A 15,149-nucleotide genomic window follows, 5' to 3' on the forward strand; every position below is an offset into this window, starting at 1 on the left:
CCTATCTTAATCTTCTTTCACCTTTTTTCAATGATGGGGCACAGGAATGGTGGTATGTACAGCCGATAGTTTCGCTCCCAGCGTGATCATTATATCTAGTGGTTTCCCTAACGCCACTTGTAATGATTGATGGGGGCAGGAATTGAATGCATTTGATTTAAAGTGCTCCCATAACCATTGTTCCAAACGTTTCCTATTATTTCCAATAGAGGTAAACGGGATTCTTGTAAGTTTGTTCGGAACCATTTCTCTTTGTGTACATCCACATGGTTCTATCCCATTATTTGCGGTTGACATATCAGCTTCCAATAAATGGTAAGGGAAGTTGCGAGGGATTAACTCTAAGTCTTTCAGTGCCGCCCCAAATAAGTAAATTTCTGACATGTTCTCTGATACATAAACGACTTGTTTGGTTTCTTTAAGACCAACTTTAATGTGTGTAAAAATTATTCCCTTAATGTGTAGTAGGTCGTCTGTAATCCTATGTATCCTATGGGTAATTGGTATTAGCATGTCGCTAGTGCATCCCAATACTTCCAGTGTTTCAGTGTCACTCGAACATGTTTGAGCACCAGTATCTGCAATAGCCTGGATATGGTGTATTCAACATCAAGTCCCTTTATCTAAAGCATGCTCAAATTCAGCATGGAACTCTGGTATCAAAGATACTTTGATTTTTATAGAGGGTGGGGCTTCTTTTGAATCTACCTCTGCTCCATGCAATTGTTCACCAAACGCTGGTCTTCCTCCTCCTCTGCTGCACAGTATTTTTGACTGGTGTCGTGTTGAATCACTCGTTGACTCCATTGTCAACCTCTTTGGGTTTCAACACACTTTTCGTAAGTGTCCAGTAATTCTGCAATTATGGTATCTGAGTTCTTTCATCCTTTTAGCCCATTGGAGTGTGATGTCCAGTTTATTTTGAGGGGTTCTGGATTCTTTCCTCTCTCGAGACGGTTCCTTCTCAGACCTGATTGAACCAAACGTCGAATGCTCATTTAGGCTACTTTGCAAATGAGGAGTTGACATATCCGTTGTCTCTTGATGTAGACCTTTCACTGCAACGAGTCGTATATGTCGTAGGAGCTGTTCTGTGGCTATATTGAGAATTTCAGGCCATACTAATTCGAACAAGTCTGTTTGCCTCGTTCAAGCAAGCTGTTCTTAATTCATTGCACATTTCCATCGGGTTGGTTAAACTGCACATTTGTTTGTAGCGGGTCTATGTGTCGATGAATATCGCCCAGTCCCTGTCAGTGTAACCATCCTCGACCATAAGTCTGAACGGTTTTTTAGTGTGGGGTCGGTTTGACGCATTTTTCTTGCCGGCGTGAGGCTCATGGTGTTCTTTCTGTAAATTCATCAACTGCTGAACAAGTTGTAAGTAATGTTCATCATTGCATTGTCCTAACGCCATTACTATTCCGATTTCAGTAAGAAAATAATCCGGTAAAAATAACTCCTGTAGAAATGGATCCTATTCGTAGCGCCATGTAAAGTGGACTTAAAAGTCTACCGAGTCCGAGACTAGCACTGAATTTATAACACCGCATGACGACTGGTGTTCCACTTTTTTCGGACTCGTCTTATTGGTCGCTCCTATACTCTACACAGTGGATGCAGTATAAAACGATAACAAGTTACACCAAAATTATTTAATTGTATTAAATCTCTAAAGTGAAGCTAAATTTAAACTAAAAAGGTAAACGAATAACTTTAAGTGGTAGAGTATTGTGTCATTTTTTTTGGGGGGGGCAATCTTTTTCATAGTCACTGCACGATATATTGGAATGTCTGCAGATTATTTTGTCCATATATATATATATATATATATATATATATATATATATATATCTAAGGTCTCTCTATACAGGGGTTTGTCAGAACAACCTGGAAAGAGGATAGTTTTCCATACAAGTAATTCAAAATCACATAGTATTCACAGCCAAAATAAGATCTCTTGGTATGTCTAACCCACACTGGCTTTTACAAGGAATGGTACATCTTGATGTCACCTTAAGTAACAGCATGAAGCTGGATACTCCACCAGACTAGATGTATTCTTGTCCTGGAATCCAGTAAGACCAAAAAGCCACAAAGAAAGATATACAATAACATATTAAAATGGTCCATTGGAGAGAGGGACATAATGTTTTCAACTTCTTTACTAATTCAGTGTTTGAGAGGTAAAGAATAACTTTAATGAAATATTCGATTATCTATGCATCTCATATAAAGTTCAAGTGTTAGTCCAAGAAAAGAGTCCCCTTGATTTGACTGAAGTAAAATGAAACAAAAAGGTGAAAGATTCTCATGCGACAGGTTTTTGGGATTTATTTTATTACATTTATTATTTACTTACACTCGAGGTCTGTGTGTGTGTGTGTGTGTGTGTGTGTGTGTGTGTGTGTCCACAGAAAGGAAGTGTCTAGGTGAAAAAGAAAGTTTGGGTAGGAAACGGGAGCGAGAGAGAGAGAGAGAGAGAGAGAGAGAGAAATTATGTCACACTTTTGCTCCGAGCAATGCCAGGTAGTCCTGCTAGTTAGAAATAAAAAAAAATAAAAGTATTTTTCTTATTGTTTTATTTTCATGCGTCAAATATACACATGCATCGAGTGTCTAAGGTCTCTCCGCACAAGGATTTGTCAGGACAACCTGGTATGAGGGGACTTTTCTCTACAAGTAAACCCTGACTAAATATTCAAAATCACATAGCGACCCAAAATAAAATTGCAACCCAAATAATATCTCCTCACTATGGCTAACCAACACTGGCTTTTACAAGGAATGGTGCACCTTATCCAAGTGATGTTACTTTAAGTAACAGTATGAAGCTGGATACTCCACCAGACTAGATGAATTCTTGTCCTGGAATCCAGTAAGACCAAGAGGCCACAAAGAAATATATAACATATTAAAATGGTCCATTGGAGAGAGGAAAATTAACATTTGTAACTTCTTTACTAATTCAGTGTTTGAGAGATATAGGATAACTTTAATGGAATATTCGAATATCTATGCATTTTATGCAGAGATCAAGTGTTTGTCCCAGAAAAGAGTCTCCTTAATTTTTGAGAAATTCGACTGAAGTAAAATGAAACAAAAAAATCAGAATTCTTTGTAAAAAAAACACCATATTGAATTATATTGCCATATACACAATTTTTCTTTAAAATTGTTAAAAGACCTTGTATTCAATTATCCTCTGCATATGTGCATGCATATACAGAATTTTTCTTTAATATTTTTAAAAGACACCATATTGAATTATACTCCCAACTAACAAACACCATTTTTTCATATCAGAGAACGGTGTAATAGATCTCATCCCTGATTACCTCATAGCCATGAGTTATCCAGATACCGACCCAATCCGCGCTCGAGAGTGGTTCGCCTTGGAAGATGCAAATAACGATCACATAATCACAAAAGAGGACATTGAGAAAATTGGAGCGCGTATGGGAATGTCACAAGACGAAATCCACGACAGCATGCAATATTATGCACTTGGAGACAATAACGAAGACGGCAAAGTTACTTGGGAAGGTAAGCAAATTTTATTTCATATCCAACACAATTTACAAACATTTATTTCTAAAACTATATTTGGATTTGACGATCGACGACCTTTTCAAAAGCTGATTGATGTAATCCAAACTATTCATTCTATGAATGATTCAGTTTTTTGTTTTTTTACTAAACTCATTTAAAATTATAGAAATTATTTACTAATCTCAAAAAATTACAAAAGAAGACTAAGCTTCTTCCTTTTAACAATTATAAGAAAACCTTTTTCAATCACCGATTGCCATAACTGACAACACTCTACCTGAAAGCTCATTGTTCAAACTCCTCAGCCTAACATTCACAGCCAACATGAATTGGAACAAATACATAGAAGACATTGCCAAGGCTGCTGTAAATAAGATGGGCTCCCGCTACCGTGCTAAAAAACTACTTACCCCTGACAGTGTCATGTATCTCTGCGAAACTACGATTCGTCCATGCATGGAGTATCCTTGCTACATCTGGGCTGATGCATCTATTACTAATCTCTCCCTCAGAGTCCAAAAAAGAGTTTCCAATCTAATAGGCTTTGTCCTACCAATCAAGATCCAACTCCTGTCCCATCGCCCCAATGTTGCATCCCTCTGTGTGTTTGACAAGTACTTTAATGGGATGTGCTCTGATGAACTTGTAGCACTTGTGCCTCCCTCAACGTAAATACCCCAACGTAACCTAACAAGCAGCAAAATTCCACCCATTCATTGTAGAGGTCCCTAGATGCTGAAAAACTTTCTATTCAAGTGGTTCTTTTGTCAGACTTATATTAATCTATATATCTATAAAAGTGAGAATGGCTCTGTATGTGAAAGTGCTTCTCAACCTATATACCCAACAAATTTTTGGATCTACAGATTTGAAATTTGGTATACAGAGGGTTCAGAGAAGTGGAAAACTTTTTAATCGACTTTCATCCGGAAAAAACGGCTGCTAATGGGTCAAAATAGAAAAAATTGTACGTGGGGGGAGGGGTCATCAAATTTTTAACTGTTTTTAACTGTTTCATGACTCTGCATGCACGATTGTGAAACATGACAGCTTCCTTATTTTAAGAATAAGTAGGTTTGAAAACACTTTTTTAAAAATCATGTCGAGCTGGTCTAATAGTTATCGTACTGGACCTACTATTTTTAGGTTTTGGTTTCTATCTCAGTTCGAGTATATATTTTTTACTTAGAAGAAGTGAACTGTTTAGAAAAAATATAATACTTGCATGCACATCTCTCAGTTACTTTCTGTTTTTTTACTATATTTTTTTAAAGGAATTTAACATTACGTTTTATACCGAGAAACGCAGAATATATCTTCTAGTAAATATATAAAATTAAGGATATATATGTATATATGTATACTAGCAGTTCAACCCGGCTTTCCTCGGGCCCTATGTACTGTTCATAAGTTTATGTGCATATGCGTATATATGCTAAAAAGTTTGACTCATATCCAGGCAACCTACATCTAAAATTTAAGTGTTTAGATCCAAAATTGGCGGAGTAGTTTGATAGTCTGTAAAGGTACATTCTTTCACCTTTGACCTTTTGGCAGCCAAAATTACACTCTTTCAACTTTGACCTCTTAGCAACCAAAAACTGATTAAAAAGCTTGCTGCATGTCTGAATACCCTTTATGTAAAATTTCAAATGTTTAGACCCAAAATTGGCTGACTTATTTGTTAGAGACTGCAGAGATCAATTTTTTTTTAACTTTCACCCCAATTATGACCCCTTAACATTTACTGTTTTGGATTCAAATCAAATTATACATGTCAAAGTAACCTATATCTAAAATTTCAAATGTTTTGACCCAAAATTGACGGAGAAGTTTGGTAGAGTTCTCAAAGGTCAAATCGTTAAACTTTGACCCCTTAACAGCCAAATTTCTGGCCGAAAACTACTTCAAAAGATGTACTCAAAGCTCAATACTCCTTATGTCAAATCTCGAGTTTGTAGGCTGAAAACTGACAGAATTATTTGGTAGGAAAGTAAGCAGACAGACAGAGAGACAGACACACACACAGACATTTTCACTTTTATAGATACATAGATAGATAGATATACAAGGGACGTTCCAGAAGCAATACCTTCTATTTTTTATTCTGTCTAAATGGATCAGAGGGGATTGTAAATTGCATTGTGATAATGATTAAACTTATGTATTCATGACCTGAAAGTTTGATCTCTCTGTTGTAAATATTGATGGTGCGAGACTCTAACAAAGCAACCTCTGTCATGAATGTGCATCAGAAACAGAGATACTTCACTGAATTCCTCCATGTAGAAAAAATTTGAAGCAATCAACATGCGTTGGCGCTTGTTGAACGTTTACAAAGTCGAAGCAATTGATCTCAGCACAATTAGGAGATGGGTTCATCGATTCCAGAGTGGTAACAGAGATGTGAGTGTGCTCTGGACTTTTACGACCAAGGCATAAAAAGAGGCTGGCAAAAGTGCATAGAGAATAGTGGTGATTATGTAAATGAATAAATTCTGGAGGACAAAAGATTACTCCCTTTAATCTTACCGCTTCCATCTTTTTAAGTAAAGCGGCACATTCCCCTTAATCTAGGAGCTATTGATTCGACCTGATCGACTTTTATGGAGAGCATTTGCATTGACCTTATTTGATAAAAGATTTTAACTCCCAAGTAAACATTTACTAATTTTTTTTTCTTCACAAAAAATCTGTCATTAAAAGTAATAAAACAGGATAAAGTATTATCCTAATTAAATCGAAGAAATTTGACAAAATATTTTAAATAAATTCTTTTTCAAACAATGTAATAACCTGTTCAAAAGAAGTTGTACTCTTGAATTGTTTCCAGTTACTAGAATCTATAGATTATATGGTCGGTCAGTCTTTATTGTATTCCAGGGACCAAGAGTTGACAACAACTATGCAACACATATGTGTATATGTGTATTCACACACACACATACACACACACACATTATCATGCCACACCTTATTTTATATATAAATAACTAGCTGCATGCATAGAGTATTGTAATCACGTCTGGGTTGGTGCGCCAACTACTGGTCTCTTCCTCTTGGACAGGGTCTAAAAAAAAGCCTCTAATATAATAGATCTCACATTGTCTACCAAGCTCTAACCCCTGTCCCATCACCACAGTGTTCCATTTCTAATTTATTTTTTTTTACAAGCACTTTAATGGAATGTGCTTCTACAAACTTCTTGCACTAGTGCCCCCACAGCATAGGTACCCTGCACAAAATCCTACCATCTTACTGTATTGCCCCCAAATACAACAAAGATGTCTACTCTAATAGCTTATTTCCTCAAACTGCTTGCCATTGGAATTCCCACCCAGCTGCTTGTTTCCTCGACTGTACCAAAATGCAAAAATTTAAATGTAATGTAGACAAACATCTTGCTGCACAACTTCCTACTTAGGATGCTCATACAAATCAGGGCTCTTATTCACACTAGTCCCTTACGCCTCACTGTTTTGAAAAAAATAAAAATTAAAAATATTTTTTAATTTTAAATTTACCCTATGATCCCCGTGTGGAGAGATACGTAGTATTGCTGGGTGGAGAGCTTTGAGAAAAATAATTAAAAATTGCGTCCTATTTCACTATATACAGCACTTTCATTTCTTAATGCTGTTACTACCTCTCTAGATATGGACCGATGGTTAAATTTAGCAGGAAGGGGGAGCATTGAGTCCATTTAGGTTGTTAAACAGACCAACCCCCGTTCCAAATAGATGCAGCAGTTAACACTTTTTATGCTTGTTTCACTCTAGAACATCAATGCATTGTCGTTCTTGACGTTCATTGTCGTTCGAAGGTCAAGATCACAGTGTAGTATCTGTTCTGATGCTACACTTCACCTTTTCTGACCTCGATCAATGGAGGAGAAATATTCTAGATTGAGGCAATTTTTATTTTTGTTTCTATCCAGAGTGACCCTTTTTGGGGATCTGGATTTTCCACACATTAAAAACCGACCTTGTGTCTAACTCTACCCCTATAGGGTGCGTTTGGTGTGTCCATGTAGTTTGTGTCAACGAACGGGGTTCTTCTTAGCACCGCCATTGTTGTCACTATCACTGCTCCTGCTGATTTTGATTTTTTTTTTATGTTAATATGGAGGGATATGTGATATAAGAACTCACCCCCCCCCCCCGATCTCGATCATATTTACATAATGAAGTCTCTGAAGCGTGTGGGGAGTTATCCTCTTGTTTTTGCTGGAAATTTCCTGGGTTGATCGACTTGTGAAGGTGGCACCTGATTATCATCAGAGTTATATGTGATGTTGTTCGAAGGGTGTTGTTTGTCGACGTCACAAGGTGGGGGTGAAAGATTTGTGATAGAAAAGTGAGGTGGGCGTGGAGCTATGCGTCAGATATGGGCACGGTGTATCCAGATTGTGGTGCCGTTCTTGTCTAGCACTTGACTCATCATGTTGTTTGTCTTGGTGATAGTAACGTTTCCTAGGTTTTGATCTGGTTCTGGTCTCAGTCGTGGTAGAAGTAGTTCCAGGTCCATAGGGTCGGCCATGTTTCTTCTTCTTAGGTGTATTGTTATTACTGTTATTATCAATGTCATCCGTTTTGGGAATGTCCGACCGATTTTGTTCCCTTTGTCTGATTTTTCTTTCAACATGACGAATTAGTTCTGTTGTGATCACATAATAATTCAACTTTCGCATGTTAATTTGCATGGTCTGCGTCGAGGTTTTTCTGGGGTGTTGTAGGTAGAATTGTGGGTTGGTGACATTTGTGGTGTGATGGTGCCCGTGTGCATCGAACCTCCTTGGATGGGTGTGCGTCTGAACACCACTTTCGCTTTCTTGCTGTCGACCACATAGGAACTGAGCATATTATGGCATAGAACATTTTGGCCAATCAGGATTGGTGTAGCCTGAGCTGTTATTATTGCATTTATGCTTTTGAATACAGAAGAGTTCCAGTCACCGATTGATGTGTCACAAGTTAGTTCGCCAAGGGCGGTGATATTGCTGTTGATGCTTTTCACTTGAAGGAGTGGGATTTTGCTGCTTTTCAGGTAAATCTGGGTGGTTTTATATCGAGGAGGCACAAGTGCTACAAGTTCATCAGAGAATATTGCATTACAGTATTTGTAAAACAGGCCCAGGGTGCAATATTGCATCGATAGGACCGGGGTTGAAGCTTTGTTGAAAGTGCTGAGATTAGAGACTCTTTTTTGAACCCTGTTTTAAAGAAAGAGACATCTGATATGTAGCAACAATACTCTCGACGTACATACCCCCAACAAACTCCCTTCCTGTTACCTACTTCCCTGACTGATATTCAGTAGTTTAAATGTAACGTTAACCAAAATCTTGTAACCCTTACATCCATGTGGTGAAGGTGAGTAAAAAAGAAAGTACAAAGACCACATAACAAATGAGAAAATGAAAAATAGACTCAGACAAGCAGATAGTTACTGTGGAATAGAGTAAAATGAAATGGTATGGGCATTGCACATGATCATCAGGTCTTGCACAGACAATCCTGCAAGGAACTGTATAGATAAAAAGGAAGAGGGACGGGACTGGAGTTGAGTAACACGCTCAAGAAAGCAGAAAATTGAGATGACTTGAGAAAACTGGTTGCCAGGTAATCTTTGGTGCTCTAACGATCATCCGCACCAAAGAACACAGATGATGATGATGATGATGATGATGATGATGATGATGAAGACCTCCAGTTTGTGGTGGAACGGGGATGAAAATGGATGGTAACATTTAATGCTAATAAAACTAAGCGTCTTTCCTCTAGCAATTACAAGAAACCTCAATAACCAATTGCCATGACTAATAATATTCCACCTGAGAGCTCATCGTTCAAACTTTTCAGCTTAACATTCACAGGAAACATGAACTAAAACAAATACATTGACAACATTACCAAGACTGCTGTAAAGAAGGTGGGCTTCCTCTACTGTGCTAGAAAACTACTCATGCCTGCCAGTATCCTGTATTTCTACAAAGCCGCCATACGCTCATGCATGAAGTATTATTGTCACATTTGGGCTGGTGCACCAACCACCAATCTCTCCCTCTTAGACATGATCCAAAAGAGAAGTCGCTAATCTAATCAAATCCCAGCCCCTGTCCCATTACTGCAATGCTGCATCATTGTGCTTGTTTTACAAATACTTCAATGGAATGTGTTCCAATGAACTTGCTGCAATTTTGCCCTCTTAACTCAAATACTCCCGACCACCAAAACAATCATGGAGTGTTGTTGTCACATTTGGACTGGTGCATCCACCGTTAGTCTCTTCCTCTTGTACAGGGTCCAAAAAAGAGTCTACAATCTAATATATCCTACACCAACCAAGTTCCCTGTCCCATCGCCATAATGTTGTATCCCTGTGCCTGTTTTACAAGTAGAGTGTGCTCTGACGAACTTATAGCACCTGTACCCCACCTCCCTGACATAAGTATCTTTCACTATAGAGGATCCTAAATACAAGCTTCTTCTCTTGAACTGCTAGATTTTGGAATTCCCTCTCTGTTTCCTGTTTCCCTGTTGAAATTTAAATGTAATACGAACAGACCTCTCACTGCTCAACTCCATACAGCCCCTTGCAGACATGGTCTCAGTGTCAATATGCCTTGTTTGGGGTGAATAAGAGTTTAATAATCATAATAATAATGATGATGGTGGTGGTGGTGGTGGTGGTGGTTGTGGGCTAAGGCAATTTATTGAACATACTCTTATATGCCATGCTGTTTTATATTTTGAATGAAATTACTAACAAAAGCTTTTTAGGCCACGAACGAAATATTTAAGTCGGTTTTATTTTTTTCTCTCTTTTTTAGAATACAAGATCCTCCACGGCATCTAAAAGACTTGGTTTTGATTACAACGTCAATAAGAACCGGAATAAAAGAATTCACCATCGTCAGATACAAAGAAATATTAGAGCAGCGACTATTAACCTTGAATCGGTATGATTTATACCGATTTAATATGTCTGCGCATGTGTATTTATTTTAGAGGTTAATTTTTCAAACATGTTCTTCGTTTGCATTCTTTGTTTTGTTATCTTTTAATAAACGCATCCACACACAATAATGTGTATTTATTGTTCATAAGAGTTGTGTCAATTTTTCTTTTTATTTCTCTGATATTTACTTTATTTTCATTTTAATTTTTCTATTCCTTTGATATATACGTGTGTGTGTGTGTGTGTGTGTGTGTGTGTGTGTGTGTGTGTGTGTGTGTGTGTGTGTGTAAGATCTTTGCTCTTTACCTGCAAAACTTTTTAACATACAGATCAGCTACCCACCAAAATCACTTTTTCATCCCTAATACTTATACAGATAAGCTACCCATCCAAAACTATTCTGAAATGAAACATAGCTTTCAATTCAAATCTTTATACATATATGCAGGGTTTACATGGGTCTTTTTTATTCTCTGCATCGTCGCTGTTTCTCTCGCTACATTTAGTGGGTGGTCATCTATCGTCTCGTCTGCTTAACTATGAGGATAAAACTTTTCATGGAAAAAGACACAAGTGAGATTTCGCTAAGTTTTCTTTGAACTTTTATCAGGGAAAACGGATTTAGAAGGAGACTAATGTTAGCTAATTGTTTATTTCTTAAGTTTATTTTCTAACTTCACAAAATGAGTGACGCAGACGGACAGACAGACAAATGTGTATCTACTTTTAATTACTATTTATCATTCCTTCATTCTCGTTTCATTTCTAAGTATCATTAAGCCAGTTTTTTATATTTACATTTTGTATAATTCTAGCCCTTCTCTTCTCCTGATGAGAAGCATTTAGCTTCGAAATGACATGGCCTAAAGAGGTTTCTTCTTAAATTTCCCCTTAACATTTCCTTATGGTTCTAATGAAGTTATAAATAACTTTTATTCTTCAGTTTTCATTTAATATGTGTGTGTGTGTGTGTATATATATATATATATATATATATATATATATAAGAAATCTGAGACAAAGTAAAATAAATATAAGTGTATATGAATTTATTTATCACCTCTATAATGAAATAACATCATATTGATCATTGAGGTTTTAAACGCTCATTATACCTAGGTATTTCGAATACTAATGCTTCTCTTCAAAAAACGGAAAGGGGGTTAGGTTACAGATATAGGGAAATGCGACATCTAGCTTAGGTTACATTAGGATGACAATGTAAAATGAAATAAACGAAAGATAAATAAAAAATAAAACAAAGAATGAATGAAAGAATAAGACAAAACGTAGGGGAATAATATGGTTTTATAACTGGAAGGTTATTAATGCTACAGGGGAGCGATGAGGGTGATTAAAATGGGATGAAATTCTACTTGAAAAATGTATGGGGGTTTAAGGCAAAGAGGTGTATAAACAATAGAAAAACATATACATCCTGATAAGTCCCTATATTCTGTAAACCGATTTGATATATATATATATATATATATATATATATATATATATATATATATATAAATTCGTATTTCTGTCTGTTTGTTTGTTTCTTTGTTCACAATTCGATTAATATATACAAAACGTGTCTTATTTTAATCTTTCATTTATATATATATATATATATATATATATATATATATATATATAGTATTATATCTTCAAAAATATACAATTAAGAGATCATCTTATTTGCATATGACATTAAGAAAAATCGATTTTACTAAATAGCGGTATCTTAGTTAATGTTTTTAGGGAGAGAATTATTTTAAGTATTCTATTTAAAATTGTTATTTAATAAATTTTAAACAACAATTATATTGATAATATATTTAATTTAATTTATTTTTGAGTTAATATTTCCTTTTTATTTTAACTTTTTTTTTAGAGTTATTTGCCCCTAGATGCAATCCATAAAATAAAACAAACGTTCACCAAATATCATTTGGTAATTTTATTAAGTTTCTAGATAGAAAAATAATTCCGTGTAGATAGAAAAATGTCTGTCTTTTATTGTTTTTTGAATATTTAAAAAAATATTCAAAAAACACTTACGAAAAAAACTGAAAAGATTTCATTTGTTTGTTTTATTTTATTCCTTAAATGGAGCGTCGTTTAATACCTACTAAAAATGAAGATGTACTGCCCCCTCCCTCTAAATTCCACAATTTACATTTTTTTTTCTTTTTTTGTGTTGATTTCATCAATTAATTACAAACTTAATTTTCTAATTAAAAAGGTAACTTTATACGATGTGACCCAGCTGCGTTTAACACCTAAAAAATGGAGATCTACTTTTTTTTAGCCTAATACATTTAAACAGCTTTATAAATATTATGAGAGAAGAAATTTTGAAAAAAAATAAAATAACATGTTAGAGTGAGGATCACTTTTCTATATAAATTTAACGTAAAATGAGTACCCACTTTTTGGCCACCAAGTTTTCAATGAGACATGTCACCTCTAGCATTTTTTCACGTTTGGCGATTGAGGGGGAGGACAAAATCTGACAAATACAATTTGTTTTTTTCTGGTGGGGGGAGGCGGGAATTACATTGGAAACATTATATAACGTTAAATTTAATTATTTTTTATGAGACCATTCTCTACTTTCACCTAACAATTTAATAAACAAAACAAACCCCAAAATATGACAAATTCAATTTTTGGAGGAGGAGAATTACATTAGAAACTTAAAACGACAAATAAAAAGCAAATCGAAAAGCCCCTCCCCCTTAAAAAAAGCAAATCGAAAATTTCCTTTATTTACAAAAAAAAGCCAGTAAAAAAAGTACCCTTACAAAAAATAAAGGTAAATGTGTAGTTTATCAGCATAATTTATTTGACAGACAAAAAAATTATAAAAGCTCTTTATTTTTATATAAAACGTTATTAGACTGAAATAAAACAAAAAAATTCATTTTTATGTTTTTCATCATTTTTCATTGTGCTTTTAATTTGGATTTTGTTATGCTCTTTCATTACAAAAAAACATATGGCGGCCAAAAACATAGTTCATGATAGAGCTTAAAAAGGCCAATCTGTCAAACCTTAAAAAGGACAAATTTTAAAAACAATATAGTGGCCTCGAATAATAAATATAAATGATAAAAAAATAATAGAAATGAAATCTTTTTCTGGTTTAATTTCAGCCTTTGGGGCTAACAATGTATTTTATATAAAAATAAATAGTTTTTATATTTTTTTGTCTGGCAAATAATTTATAACGAGGACACGATACTGTACCAACCACACCAAGTGTCCTTAACCTCGTCGGATTCCGCCCGATATGACAGATGTTCTTTCGATCGTACATTGTCCCGTCACAAGTTGGCCTGTTGATCGTCTTCACCCCTGTGTTCTCATAGTGGGGCGCTTTGCCTCTCGATCGAATCGTCTCCTACCCTGTGTAGGTAGTCTCTGGGTACATCAATCACTCCGCTGGTCCTTGTGGCTTGCTGCAAAATGAAGAGTCCTCACCACAAACAAACAGAACTCCGGTTTATAACAATAACAAACTATTTATTAGTTTCCTTATCTCATAACAGCTACTGTCTAAATTGAGGTGACTGACTATAGCAGTGAAACGATGTAAGACCAGACCAGTAAAGTCACAGATTTCCCATTAACACAAGCTAGTTAACAACATAACATCAGGCCCTGAGGGCTCCCAAATCGGGAGCGCTTGACCAGCCCAGCCATTCAGTTTGCTGGCTACGACTCTACTCTTTTTAGAACTCCTTTTTCTAAATCCAACCCCTCTTCCCCACCTCTCCTTCAGAGAGTGGTTACAAACACTCCTTCTTTCTTCTTCTTAGAACTTACCCTTCGTCTTGTTCGCTCAACACCTCTTTCTCTCTGTTCCCCTAATTTCTACTCCTCCTCCTTTGAACCTATCTCCCAAACCTCAACCCCATTGGCACTGAAGTTTCTACTTATCAAATTATGAGTGATTAATCACCCCAGGTCGAACAACACCCAGCGGCGACCCTCTCCCCTTGACCCCCATTCTAAGCTGTCAGCCTTAATCAGCCAAGAATCTCTGGATCTCTTCATACCTCTCAACAGAGGTTTTAAAAACAAACTTTCATGTTAACAGATATATAACGACAATGAGATATAAACAATTATTATTTGTTTTTTCTCTTTTCTTGTCAAAATCTCATAGACATTTCTGCCCTGTCCCAATCAGACATCAACATCCCCTCTTCTGCCCTCTCTTCCTCTATCCGGTCCGGTCAAACTCACCGCAATATGCACCTCGCTGCATGCATTTATGAGACTAATAGTGTCATAAATTTACGCCGCTATACTACACATTTACCAAAATAAAAAAAAAACACACGCATTAATGCTTATAAACGCTATTTTTTTAGGTTCACAAAATTGTGAGATTTCTTAGGACAGTGATCCCTTCTGCCGAAATATCTGGTGGAAAGGGTAGCAGATACTTCTTTTTGAGGGCGATTACATTTACATGTTTTTATCCGGTTCTTTTATTTTTGAAATTATTGTGGGGGTATCCACGTTATCCATGATGAAAATGATTAGTATAGCAGGAACATCATATCAACCCAGGCAATGCGGGGTACCCATGCTAGTATATATATATATATATATATATATATATATATATATAT

General features: G+C 35.9%; 1 protein-coding gene and 1 long non-coding RNA gene across 2 annotated transcripts in view; one reads left to right on the top strand and one right to left on the bottom strand.

Moving 5' to 3' along the window:
- Positions 1 to 10,637, top strand: part of LOC145288013 (uncharacterized) — a 156,051-nt gene extending 145,414 nt beyond the window's left edge. Inside the window, exons 5-6 of the mRNA XM_080136017.1 lie at positions 3,307 to 3,546; positions 10,385 to 10,637. Of these exons, the coding sequence (XP_079992143.1) occupies positions 3,307 to 3,546; positions 10,385 to 10,410 (266 nt within the window). The 3' untranslated portion in view covers positions 10,411 to 10,637. The remainder of the gene's footprint in view (positions 1 to 3,306; positions 3,547 to 10,384) is intronic.
- Positions 1 to 15,149, bottom strand: part of LOC145288018 (uncharacterized) — a 262,452-nt gene that overhangs the window by 221,159 nt on the left and 26,144 nt on the right. The gene's annotated exons all lie outside the window — the stretch shown is intronic.

This window comes from Euprymna scolopes, chromosome 11 (assembly GCF_053919585.1).
Source record: "Euprymna scolopes isolate OS-2025 chromosome 11, ASM5391958v1, whole genome shotgun sequence".
NCBI classification, from domain to species: Eukaryota; Metazoa; Mollusca; class Cephalopoda; order Sepiida; family Sepiolidae; genus Euprymna; species Euprymna scolopes.